General features: G+C 47.6%; 1 protein-coding gene across 2 annotated transcripts; it reads left to right on the top strand.

The window, feature by feature from the left end:
- Positions 1-1162: 1162 nt before the first annotated feature.
- Fcgrt (Fc gamma receptor and transporter) lies at positions 1163-12688 on the top strand. 2 transcript variants are annotated; one of them, XM_046466266.2, is made up of 6 exons: positions 1176-1494; positions 1882-2133; positions 2251-2526; positions 11026-11295; positions 11956-12072; positions 12369-12688. In XM_046466266.2, exons 1-6 carry the CDS (start codon positions 1422-1424, stop codon positions 12476-12478), a joined length of 1098 nt encoding a protein of 365 aa, XP_046322222.1. In that variant the 5' UTR covers positions 1176-1421; the 3' UTR covers positions 12479-12688. The 2 variants fall into 2 exon arrangements, with proteins under 2 accessions (XP_058442032.1, XP_046322222.1); XM_058586049.1 differs by lacking the exon at positions 11956-12072 and having other exon boundaries at positions 1163-1494.
- Positions 12689-13136: the final 448 nt, after the last annotated feature.

Genomic DNA, 13136 nt, shown 5'->3' with positions numbered 1-13136 from the left:
ACAGCAGGGTACTGGCCATGGTGGCCTATCCTGAAACCATCTCATGGGCCATGAAGCATCTTAGGGGGCCACAGGAATGTTCTCTTAAGGCTCACGAAACATCTAGATGAGTTCTGGGGTGTGCTAAAGTGGGATATAGAGCTGGACACAATGGCCATACCTTTAATCCCAGCAACTAGGGAGGATGAGGCAGGAAGATCAAAAGTTTGAGGGCAGCCTCAGCAACTTAGTGAGGCCCTAAGCAGCTTAGCAAGACCCTGTCTCAAAATAAAAATAAAAAGGGCTGGGGATGTGGCTTAGTGGTAAGGTGCCTCTGGGTTCATTCCCTAGTAGCATAAACAAAACAAAAAGTGGTGGGCTGGGGTTGTGGCTCAGTGGTAGAGTGCTCACCTAGCATGCATAAGGCACTGGGTTCAATCCTCAGCACCACATAAATGTAGGATATAGTGTCCGCCTAAAACTTAAGAATAAAATCTTTTTAAAAAGTCACTTAAAAAAAAAAAGTGGGGCCGGGGATGTGGCTCAAGCAATAGCGCGCTCGCCTGGCATGCGTGCGGCCCGGGTTCGATCCTCAGCACCACATACGAACAAAGATGTTGTGTCTACCAAGAACTAAAAAATAAATATTAAAAAAAAAAAAGTGATATATGGTGTGTCTGCCACACTAGGAGCTTATTGCAGGACCTCAGAATATGTAAGTGGGGCAACTGGCTATGCAAGCAAGGCCCTCTGAGTGTCATGGATGGCTCTGAGAACTTTCCAGGAGTCTTGGCAAGACCTTGGACATAAGTGCCCAGGCTACAAGTGTTGGGTTTCATTCCCAGCTGTCTGAGCTTGCTAAGTGGCTGACACCCTCAAAATAAAGCACAGGCAGCAAAGGAATAAGAGGGGAAAAAAAAAAGTTTCCAGAGAGGCTGGGCCTAGGGCCTGGGGTGTGTCTTGCAGCTGGGGTAGGGGGTGGGGTTGGATCTTCTGGGAGCCAGGGAGCCAGCTCCGGACAGGATGTGAGAGAGGAACTGGGGTCTCCAGTCACGGGAGGCAGCCAGAACTGCAGGCAGGAAGAGAACCAGGCGGCAGTGAGCAAATGGGGCCCAGCAGGAGGGCCGAGGAGGGCTGGGGCCTGGGCTCCCGGGTCTGAGGGAGGAGGGCTGGGCTCCCGGGTCTGAGGGAACAGGGGACCGGCAGATCTCCAAAGAATGAATCTCAGGCTATCCAGGTTCTGTAATTAATTAACCAAACCAGATCAAATTACGGGGTGAAAGTTCATTGAGGAGGAGGGCATTGTTGTTATCCTGGACAGGCCCCCAAACCCTCCAGGGCTCCGGGTCTTGGCCTTGCCCGTGGGTACCTGGGGAGGAAGGGGCGGGGTGGGGGGCCCAAGGAGTCACACGCCCCCTCCCGCCCCAGGTCGCCCTCTCAGCATGGGGGTGCCCTGGCCTCAGCCCTGGGCACTCGGTCTCCTGCTCTTCCTCCTTCCTCAGACCCGGGGTGCAGGTGAGGGGCCGCTGGAGCTGGGCCGCACTGGGGGAGGTGGGGAGGAAGGAGGTCCCTGGCGGGAAGAGAGGCCAAGGAAGGGAAATCCGAGTTCTCACTAGAAGCCCCTCCCTGGGCCTCCCTCCGTATTCCACGTTGTTTACCACTTTCACCTTCCTGGTGCTCTGTGTCTGGAAGCCACCGGTCCCCCTCTCTCTGGGTCTCTGCCCCCTCCCCGGACTCTCTGTCTCCTCCCACCTTGGGGTCTATGCCACTCTCCCTGGGCCTCGGTCTGGGTCTCTCTGTCCCCCACTCTCTGAGTCAGTCCCCTCCCCTCAGGGCCGCTCTCCAGGCTCCAATTTAGTCCCTTGTCCCATGGATTCTCTTCACCTTTGCCTCTCTCCACAGAGAACCATCTTTCCCTACTGTACCACCTCACGGCTGTGTCCTCCCCTGCCCCGGGGACTCCTGCCTTCTGGGTGTCAGGTTGGCTGGGTCCCCAGCAGTACCTGAGCTACAGCAGCCTGAGGGCTGAGGCTGAGCCCTATGGGGCTTGGGTCTGGGAAAACCAGGTGTCCTGGTATTGGGAGAAAGAGACCACAGACCTGAGAATCAAGGAGAAGCTCTTTCTGGACGCTCTCACAGCCCTGGGGAGAAAAGGTGGGGTCTGGCCCCCGGATCTGAGGGAGGAGGGCTGGGGTCTGGACTCCTGGGTCTGAGGGAGGAGGGCTGCCCCTTGCTTCTGAGTCCTGCTTACACATAGTGTGGGCACCCCAGGTTCCTTCACCCTGCAGGGCCTGTTGGGTTGTGAACTAGGCCCTGACAACGTTTCGGTGCCTACTGCCATGTTTGCGCTGAACGGTGAGGAATTCATGAGGTTCGACCCCAAGAACGGGAACTGGACTGGGGACTGGCCAGAGGTCCAGACCATCAGTAAGAAGTGGATGCAGCAAGCTGAGGCTGTCAGGAAGGAGAGGACGTTCCTGCTCAACTCCTGTCCCCAGCGGCTGCTGGGACACCTAGAGCGGGGCCGTGTAAACCTGGAGTGGAAGGGTGAGCCGCCTCCCAGTCTCTGGTTTAGACCATCCTCTCCACCGACAGCCTTGACCTTCCCCCTACCGTGTCCCCACACATGCCCAGAGGGTCTTTCTCCATCTAGAGCTGCCCTGCCTGTCTCTTTATGGCCCTCCCGTGTCTCCCCAGCACCCCAGGATAAAGTCCCAGGTGCTTTGCCTTCATGTCCTCAGCAGATCTCTCCCGCCGCCAGTTCCTACCTGCCAGCGGGCGCGCCAGGCCACGCCCCTCACAGCACCTGGCCACGCCCCTGCGCTGCTGCGCTCCAGTGGTCATGCAGCACCTGTCCGCGAGCCCCTTCCTCCTGCCGGGTCCACATTTCCCGCCCTCCTGGTTCTTCGAGGCCCCCACAGGATGCCACCTCCTCTGAAAAGCCCTCCCTCAACTCCGTTTCCTCCCCAAAGGGTCCCAGACCCCCAGACCCCCATCTGTTCAAAAAATGTTGGCTAAATGCGTTTTCGGAGCGGAGCGCTATTCGGGGCAAAGAGAAAAGTGGGGCCATGTGTTTGCTTCCGAGGCCCTGGGCTGCTGAACAAGACCGGTGTCTGGTAGAAAGTTGTAGAAAGTTCATTCTAGGTGCCAGAAAGGAAAAGTAAGAAAGTAAGGACCGACAAGTAGTTTCTCTTTGATTTTTTTTTTTTTTTTTTTGGTACTGGGGATTGAACCCAGGGACACTTAACCATTTACCACTGAGCCACATCCCCAACCCTTTTTATATTATATATATATATATATATATATATATATATATATACACACACACACATACACACACACACACTTTTATATACATCATTTTCATATATACATTTTTTAAAGATTTTTTTTAGTTGTTGATAGACCTTTATTTATTTATATGCGGTGCTGACAATCAAACCCAGTGCCTCACACATGCCAGGCAAGTGCCCTATCACTGAGCTCCAGCCCCAGCCCCCCAACCCTTTTTGTTTTAAAAGGGGGTCTCACTAAGTTGCTTAGGGCCTTGCTAAATTTCTGAGGCTGGCCTTGAACTTGTGGACCTCCTGCCTCTGCCTCCAAGTCACTGAGATCACAGGCATACACCACCAGGCCTTGCACTGGCCCTTTTTTTATTTCTTATTTTGAGACAGGGTTTTGCCAAATTGCATAGGCTGGTCTTGAACTTGTCATCCTGCTGCCTAAGCCTCTCTAGTAGATGGGGTTACAGGTATGTGCCACTGTGCCTGGCTGTAAATATTTTTTAAAATTTGAATCAGGAACCACCAGAGGTCCATGCATTGTGTGGAGTTGCTTCATCGCCTCATTTTTTTTTTTTTTTTTGTACCAGGGATTAAATTCAGTGGCATTCGACCACTGAGCCACCTTCCCAGCCCTATTTTGTATTTTATTTAGAGACAGGGTCTCACTGAGTTGCTTAGTGCCTCCCTGTGGCTGATGTGATCCTTCTGCCTCAGCCTCCTAAGCTTCTGGGATTACTGGCCTGTGCCACCACGTGGCTTTTCAGTGTCTTTTTCTGACTGCTGAGTTTTGAGAATTCTTTGTATATTTTGGATACAATTCTTTATCTGATAGATTGTAAGTATTTCCTTCAGTTTGTGGCTTGTCTTTTTTTCATTTTTTAAAAATATATTCTCCTTTTTGGAGGGCGGTATTGGGGATTGAACTCAGGGGCACTCAGCCACTGAGCCACATCCCCAGCCCTATTTTGTAAACACTGAGTTGCTTAGCCATGCTGGCTTTGAACTTGAGATCCTCCTGCCTCAGCCTCCCAAGCTGCTGGGATTACAGGTGTGTGCCACTGTGGCCCGGCTTAAAATATATTCTTAGTTGTAGATGGAAAAATGCCTTTATTTTATTCATTTATTTTTATGTGGTGCCTGGGATTGAACCCAATGCCTCTAGCATTCTAGGTAATGAGGGCCACAGCCCTCTTTTTTATTTCTTGTAATGGTATATTTTACTTCTCCTTCTCCTTTTTTTTTTTTTAATACTGGGAATTGAACCCAGGGCATTTTACCACTGGGCCACATCCATAGCCTATTATTATTATTATTATATTTTGAGGCAGGGTCTTGCTAAGTTGCTTAGGGTCTTGCTAAATTACTGAGGCTGGCCTCAAACTTGCAATCCTCCTTCCTCAGCTTCCGGAGTCACTGTGATTACAGACATTCTCCACCATGCTCAGCAGAAGATCTTATTTTTATTTTTTATTTTTTTTTGTGGTGCTGGGGATTGAACCCTGGGTCTGTGCATGTGAGGTGAGCACTCTACCAACTGAGCTATATCCCCAGCCCAGAAGATCTTCATTTTAATGAAGTCCAGCTTATGAGCTTTTCCTTTCATGGATTGTACTTTTGGTGATGTACCTTGGAAGTCATTGCCAAGCCCAAGATCACCTAGATCTTCTATATTACCCCTGGGACTTTTATAGTTTTGCATTTAACATTTACGGTTTATATTTGGAACATACTTTATGGTGCAACTTCAGTTAATTTCATGATCCTAGGTGTCTTTGAATTTGCTGGTTTCCTTCTCTCTCTTTTTTTCTTTCCTAGCAATATTGCTTTAAAGGAAGTCAGTTATTTGTCTTGATGGTTCCACCCAGGCTGGGTTTTGCTGTTTGCATCTCTGTGATGTTGCTGAGCATGGTTCTCCTTCTGTTCTGTGAAGTGGTAGCCCATGTGCAGGCTCCGTCAGGTTCTGGTTTGATTCTGCAGAAGTGCTCAGGCTTAGTGTTGTGCAGACTGTTGGCTCAGGTGCTGTTGTGAAGTTCTCTGTTGGTTTTCTCCCAGTGATTTCAGCAGCCATCATGGCTGACTGTCATGCTGATCCCTTATTTCATAAGGCGGTACAAAGGGGTAGTGTATTTTTGGTATGGATAACTTGAGAAATACCAGAGACAGGATTGCTGAAATAACAGAAATTCATTTTCTCAAGTTCTAGAGTCTAGAAAAAGATGAAGGTTTCTTCCATAGCTTCCAGATGTCCATTTCCTCCCTGTGTCCTCACATTATGATTTTGCCTCTATGTCTTTATGTCCTAATCTCTAATCTTTTTTTTTTTGTGTGTGTGTGTGTGTATATGTGTGTGTGGTGCTGGGGATTGAACTCAGGGCCTTGTGCATGCAAGGCAAGCACTCTACCAACTGAGCTATATCCCCAGCCCCTAATTTCTTTTTCTTTCTTTTTTTTTTTTTGGTACCAGGGATTGAACACACTGAGCCATATCCCCAGCTCTACCCCTATTTTGTATTTTTTAAAATTTTTATTTAGAGACAGGGTTTCACTAAGTTGCTTAGGGCCTTGCTAAGTTGCTGAGGTTGGCTTTGAACTTTCAATCCTCCTGCCTCAGCCTCCTGAGCCACTTGGATTATTGGTGCGTACACCGTGAACAGTTAAAATAAATAAAACTTCAGTCAGGGGCTGGGATGGTAGCTCAGTGATAGAGCACTGACCTGGCATGTGTGAGGCGCTGGATTAGATTCTCAACACCACATATAAATAAGTAAAATAAAGGTCAATTGACAACTTAAAAAGAAGAAGAAAAAAAAAAGAAAAAACCCCAAAGTTCAGCTAGGCACAGTGGTGCACACCTGTAATCCCAGTGGCTCCAGAGGCTGAGGCAGGAGGATCACAAGTTTAAAGCCAGCCTCAGCAACTTAGCAAGGCCCTAATCAACTTAGGGAGACCCTGTCTCTAAACAAAAAATGAAAAAGACTGGGGATGTGGCAGTACTGGGGATTGAACCCAAGGGTGCTCTACCACCGAGGAGCTATATCCCTAGCCTAGCTCTTTTTGTTTTTTATTTTGATACAGGGTCTCACTAAATTGCCCAGGCTGACCTTGAACTTGGGATCCTCCTGCCTCAGCCTCCTGAGTCCCTGGGATTACAGGTGTGCACCACTGCACCCAACTAGGAATTCCTTCTTTTTTCAGGTCAAATATGAATTCATTGTATGCACAGAATGTATTGGCCACACTTTACCCATTCATCTATTATTGGATATTTAGTTTGTTTCCACCTCTTGGTGGTTGTAAATAATTCTGCAGTGAATGTAGGAATTCAGAGACCTTTAGGGATCCTGCTTTCAACTCTGCTGGACAAATACCAGAAGTGGGAATGCTGGATCATGGGCTAGGCTACTTTCAACTCTTTTAGGCAACTCCATGGTGTCTGCACCACTTTACATTCCCACTAACCCAAAGGTTCCAGTTTTCCCACATCCCTGCCAACATTTGTTATTATTATTATTTTAGTTTGTTTGTTCATTTATTTATTTGTTTTTGATTGATGGCCATCCATTATTAAGTGTGAGGTGTAATTTCACTGTGCTTTTCATTTCTATTCTGTTGGATATCTTTTTATATACCTGTTGGCTATTTGTATTTCATCTTTGGGGGAAATGTTTGTTCAAGTCCTTTGCCTAGTTTTATTATTTATTTTTTTTTGTTGCCGTTTTTGTTTTTGTTTTTTGAGGGGGGGTACTGCAGATTGAACCCAGGAGTGCTTAACCACTGAGCCACATCCCCAGCCCCTTTTTTTTTTTTTTTTTTTAATTTTTTAATGTTTATTTATTTATTTTAGTTTTCGGCGGACACAACATCTTTGGTTGTATGTGGTGCTGAGGATCGAACCCGGGCCGCACGCATGCCAGGCGAGCGCGCTACCGCTTGAGCCACATCCCCAGCCCCCCCCAGCCCCTTTTTAATATTTTGTTTAGAGACAGGGTCTTGCTGAGTTGCTTAGGGCCTTGCTAAGTTGCTGAGGCTGGTTTTGAACTTGAGATCCTCCTGCCTCAGCCTCCTGAGCCACTGGGATTACAGGCGTGCACCACTGCACCTGGCTATTGTTGCTTTTTTTAAAAAATATTTTTTTAGATGTGCATGGACCTTTATTTTATAAATTTATTTATATGCAGCGCTAAAAATTGAACCCAGTGCCTCACACATGCCAGGCAAGTGCGCTACTGCTGAGCCATAGCCCCAGCCCTTAAATCTTTATTTAAATCTTTATTTATTTTTTGGTTGTAGTTGTCACAATACCATATATATATATATATATATATAGTTGTAGATGGACACAATACCTTTATTTATTTATTTTTTTAATGTGGTGTTGAGGATTGAACCCAGTACTTCACTTGTGCTAGGAAAGCTCTCTGCTACTAAGTCATACCCTCAGCCCTATTTTGTATTTTATTTAGAGACGGTCTCACTGAGTTGCTTAGTGCCCTGCTTTTGCTGAGGTTGGCTTTGAACTTGAGATCTTCTTGTCTCAGCCTCCCGAGCCTCTGGGATTACAGGCATGTGCCACCATGCCCAGCAACCTTAAATCTTAATCTTAATTAGAATATGATGTAAGGTAAGGGGCAGGTTATAGAAATTATATATATACCCACAAAACTGTTCACTGAAACCACTACTCAGGGGTTTTGTTTGTTTGCTTTGTTTTGTTTTTGCTAAGCAAAACCAAAGGCCAGACATATTTTCCGTGCTTGAACTTAGTCCAAGTTGTAAATATTTTACCTTAGAGGCAAAAGGGGTATAGCAGGGGGTATAACAACCCAGGACAATACATATTTGCTGGAAAACAACAGTAGACACAAGATCGGACACAGAACTGCTGATGACCACAGCCTGGCCCCTTCCAGCTGACCTTACTGGGCAGCAAATTCTGCCAACTCACTGGAAAAGCAAGTCTGGGAGAGAAACACTTCGTGGCTTCCCACTTTGCAAGAGTGCTGAGTTTGTTTTCTGCTGAGCACCTATAACCAAGATCCCAACCAAGATCTGGGACTGCTGAGATCCACCCTTGCTGGAGGGAACTCCCAAAGCAACACCCAGCCCTGGCAGGCCACTCAAATCCCTTTTACCCATTTTTCAATTTTTTTTTTTTAATATTTATTTATTTTTCGGCGGACACAACACCTTTGTTTGTATGTGGTGCTGAGGATCGAACCCAGGCCGCCCACATGCCAGGCAAGCGCGCTACTGCTTGAGCCACATCCCCAGCCCCCATTTTTCAATTTTTATGTTTTTTTTTTTTGGTAGTACTGAAGATGGAACCCAGGGCTTCATGCATGCTGTACTTCCAGGCTACACCTCCAGCCCCATTTTGCCCATTTTTAATTGGATTTGTTGTTGTTGCTATTGTAGGAATTCCTTGTATATTTTGGAAATTAACCTCTTATCAAATAGATGGTTCACAAATATTTTCTGCTGTTCCACAGATGACTTTTTCACTCGACGGTTCCCTTTTCAGTTTGTCGTAGTCCCGTTGTCTAGTTTTGCCTTGCTGCTTGGGTTTTCAGGGTCATAGCCAGCATATCTAGGAACTCATTGTCTATGTTACGGAGGCTTTCTCCTATGTTTTCTTCTAGAAGAATTTTTTTTTTTTTAATGCTGTAGATGGAGTCCAGGGCCTGCATATGCTAGGCAAGCACTTAACCATTGAGCCTCCAGCACCCTGAAAGGTGTTAATGGTATTAAATTTTATCAAATAACCATTTGTTTTTTTCCCCCTTTATTTTGTTAAGGCGGTCAATCATATTGACTGATGTTTTTCAATGTCAAACGGACCTTACCTTCCTGGAATAAATTTCAGTTAATCATGATGTATTGTTCCTTATAGAAATCAGTGGATTATATCTGCTAATATTATATTTAAGAATTTTTAGACACTAGCCGTAAATTCCCTTTCTTACAGTGTCCTTGTGAAGGTGTTACCAAGATTGTGCTGGCCTTGGGCTGGGGATGTCCCTCAGTGGTACAGCCCATGCCTAACATGTTTGACCTCTAATGCTCTACCACTGAGCCTGGAGGGAGATTCCCCAGTACTTAAAAAAGATTAAAGATTGTGCTCTGGCTTCATAAGATCTACTCGAAAATGTTTCTTCTTTTGCTATTCTCTGGAAGAGTTTGTGCAAGAGTAGCAGTGTTTGAGCTGGGTGTTGGTGGCACACACCTGTAATTGCAGTGACTCAGGATGTGAGGCAGGAGGATCACAAATTTGTGGCCAGCCTGGGAAACTTAGTGAGACCCTGTCTCAAAAAATAAAAAGGGCTGGGGATGTTTCTCAGTGGTAGGGTTCCCCTGGGCTCAATCTCAGTATGGGGGGAAGTTTCGTGAATTCTTCCTTCATTGCCTTGAAGAATAACTCACTAATTTGTGTCATCTGAACCTAGATTTCCTTTCCTTCTTTTTGTGTGGGGAGTGGAGTGCCGGGGATTGAACCCAGACGCATTTAACCATTGAGCCACATCCTTAGCACCTTTTTTTTTTTTTCTTCTTTTGAGACTGGGTCTAAGTTGCTGAGGTCCTCATTAAGTTGCTTAGGCTAACTTTGAATTTGTGATCCTCCTTCCTCAGCCTCCTAAGGTGCTGGGATTACAGGCATTTGCCACTAGGCCTGGCTTTCTCTTTCTTTTTTCTTTTTCTTTTTGTGGTGCTGGGGATGGTGACAGGGTGGAGCACCTCTAGTGCTCTACCACTGAGCTATACTCCAACCCTGGACCTTGAATTTTATTCATTGAAAATATAAAAATATAGATGGGGGCTGGGGTTGTAGCTCAGTGGTAAAGCACTCGCCTAGCACGTGCGAGGCCCTGGGTTCAATCTTTAGCACCACATAAAAGTAAATAAATAAAATAAAGACATGGTGTCCAAACTACAACTAAAAGAATTAATGTTAAAAAAATAGACTAAAACTTAAAAAAAATCTAATGTATATTTTTAGTTGTTTATGGACTTTTTAAAATTTATATGCAGTGCTGAGAATCGAACCCAAGGCCTCACACATGCTAGTCAAGCACTGTAGCACTGAGCCACAACCCCAGCCCTAGACTAAAACCTTTTTTTGACAGGACTACTTAAGTTTTTAATTTCTTCTTGTGTCAGTTTTGGAAGGTTGTGTTTTTCAGGAATATGTGCAGTTAATTTGAATTTTCAAATGTGTTCATGGGAAGTTTTTCATAATATCCTCTTACTCTCTTTTTAGTAGCTTAAGAGTATGTCTCATGTTCCTTCATCTGACACTTTCATAGCCTATGTCCCTTTCCTAGATTTTTTAATGGTGCTGGGAGTTGAACCCAGGACCTCATGTATGCCAGGCAAAGGCTGTGCCACTGAGTCACGTCCCCATCCCTCTCTTCCATTTACACACAAACATTTTGTCTGTTTACCTTGATTGAGCTCCATGAGGATGATGTCTTTAGTCTGGTTCACTGATTTGTCCCCAGTGCTTTGAATGGTGTTGGGCACCTGATTCACTTCCACTGCAGGAAAGAAAGGATGAGAGGTGGAGTTTTGAGGCCAGGGCTCTTGGGGTGGGAGGGGTGGGTCTCTGTAGCCCTGGGAGGGCCCTCCCCTTTGGCCACTCTTCTCCATGCTGGTCACAGTACAGGGCACAGGAATGGAGGGCTCTCCCCTTCTGCCCAGCCCTGCACTGCACCTGGCCCTGGGGCCCCAGGCTGGGCCTCAGGCATGCCCTGTGTTTCTGCAGAGCCACCATCCATGCGCTTGAAGGCCCGGCCCAGCAGCCCTGGCTTTTCCGTGCTCACCTGCAGTGCCTTCTCCTTCTACCCTCCGGAGCTGCAGCTTAGGTTCCTGAGGAATGGGCTGGCAGCTGGCTCTGGAGAGGGCGGCTTTGGTCCCAATGGGGATGGCTCCTTCCATGCCTGGTCATCACTCATCGTCAAAAGTGGCGATGAGCACCACTACTGCTGCATTGTGCAGCATGCGGGGCTGGCACAGCCCCTCACCGTGGAACTGGGTGAGGTCCCACTGAGTGACAGTCCTCCCTATTTCTGTTGCCCCGTGACCTTCCAGAGTCTGGCCTTCCTTCTTAGTCTGACTGCATTGTGCCTGCTAATGCCTGTTGTCCCCAGGTCTGACTGCCTTCTATTCTGCTGCCCCTGGCCTTATGGACTTTGATCACCTGTTAACCACTGCAGCCAGTGATCGTGAATCTGGCCATCTTCCATCCTGCTCTGCTGGTCTTCATAGAGTCTAATCATTTGTTTTCTAGCTAGCCAATCCTTACCAAGATTGACCATGTACTGCCTTGCTGCCCACCCTGCTGCAGCTAGGCCCTCATCAGTGTGACAGCCCTTTCTCAATATGGTTCTTTTTTTTTTTTTTTTTTTGGTGCTGGGGGTGTTTGAACCCAGGGCCTTGTCCATCAAGGCAAGCACTCTACCAACTGAGCCAGGTCCCCAGCCGCTTGCTATGTTCTTAATCCAACCTGAGGACATTCTACTCAAACCCAGGGCATCACCCCTCTGATCTTTCCTCAGTCCATCCTGATCCCCCGACACTTGGTGCTGGGGGGAATCTCAGGGGTTGGGAGGAACAAGGACCCCCCCAGTTCCATGCCCTGACTACCAGGGGCTGGAGGGTCTTTTCGACATCTCACAGCATTCTCTGGCTGCAGAGTCGCCAGCCAAGTCCTCGGTGTCTGTGGTCGGAATCGTCATTGGCTTCTTGCTGCTCATGGCAGTGGCTGCAGGAGGAGCTCTGCTGTGGAGGAGGATGAGGAATGGGCTGCCAGGTGTGGGCCAGGAAGAGGAAGAGCCTCGGAAAGAGGACAGAGACCTCAGAAGAGAGGAGGACACTGACCTGGGAGGACAGAGACTTAGAGAGGGACAGAGGCCAAGAGGGGTGTGGACTCAGAATGGCGGGGAGGGGGAGCAGAAGCCCGAGGAGGGAGGAAGGGGCAGGAGAGGGAGGAGAGAGAGACCCAGAGATAAGACAGAGACAGAGAGATACGCACATGAGAGAGGGGTGGTCAGAGACTCACAGGGTCTGAAAGATTCTCTGACAACTCCCCATTTCCTCTCTGCTTAGCCCCTTGGATCTCTTTCCGTGGGGACGACGTGGGAGCCCTCCTGCCCACTCCAGGCCTGCCGGAGGATGCGGACTGTCAAGATATAAATTCATTCCCAGCAACTGCTTGACCATCCCCACTCTGGTTGCTGATAGCCAATATTGGCATGTCTCTTTTATGCTGAGACCTCCTGGAATCCTGGCATCTCTGAGCCTCCAGAAGGAGTCCTGGGCCCTCTGTTCTCCCTCTGGACCCCTTCTCCTGTGGTCTGCCTCAGTTTCCCCTTCTAATGTATATGGCTCTTTTCCACCTCCACATACAACATGAGTTTGAGCCTTAATCAGCTGTGCTCTCAATCATTTTCAGGTTTCAAGCAGGGGAGGTCAAGGAGTGGGTGGAGGAGTGGATGGGGTGAGCCCAGTGCTGGATCTCTCCTGCTCCTGCGGCTGACATGTTGCTTAGTGGAATCTCGCAGTTTCACATACGGAATCGTGTAATTCTCATGAATAAATTTCACAAATATTAGTGGAATGCCTACATCGTGCCAGGCATTTAAAAAATTCTTGGCTGGAATCTGACCTCAACTTTTCTTGGTGGAGCAGAAAAGAGTTGCGCCCTGTTCCACAGAAGGGAATGCCTCCTCCAGACCCTGGTTCTCCTCTTTCTTACCACTTGGACAAAGGGAAAGGGAGGAAAACACACCTCTTTTGTTTTTTGATGGGATTGAACTCAGGGGCACGGGACCACATCCCAGCCCTATTGGGAATTTTATTTAGAGACGGGGTCTC

This window comes from Marmota monax, unplaced genomic scaffold (assembly GCF_021218885.2).
Source record: "Marmota monax isolate L192 unplaced genomic scaffold, Marmota_monax_Labrador192_F-V1.1 WCK01_AAM20220418_F8-fsc00160, whole genome shotgun sequence".
NCBI classification, from domain to species: Eukaryota; Metazoa; Chordata; class Mammalia; order Rodentia; family Sciuridae; genus Marmota; species Marmota monax.
The sequence above is the reverse complement of the archived record's forward strand: the minus strand, read 5'-3'. Positions and strand labels throughout refer to the sequence as shown.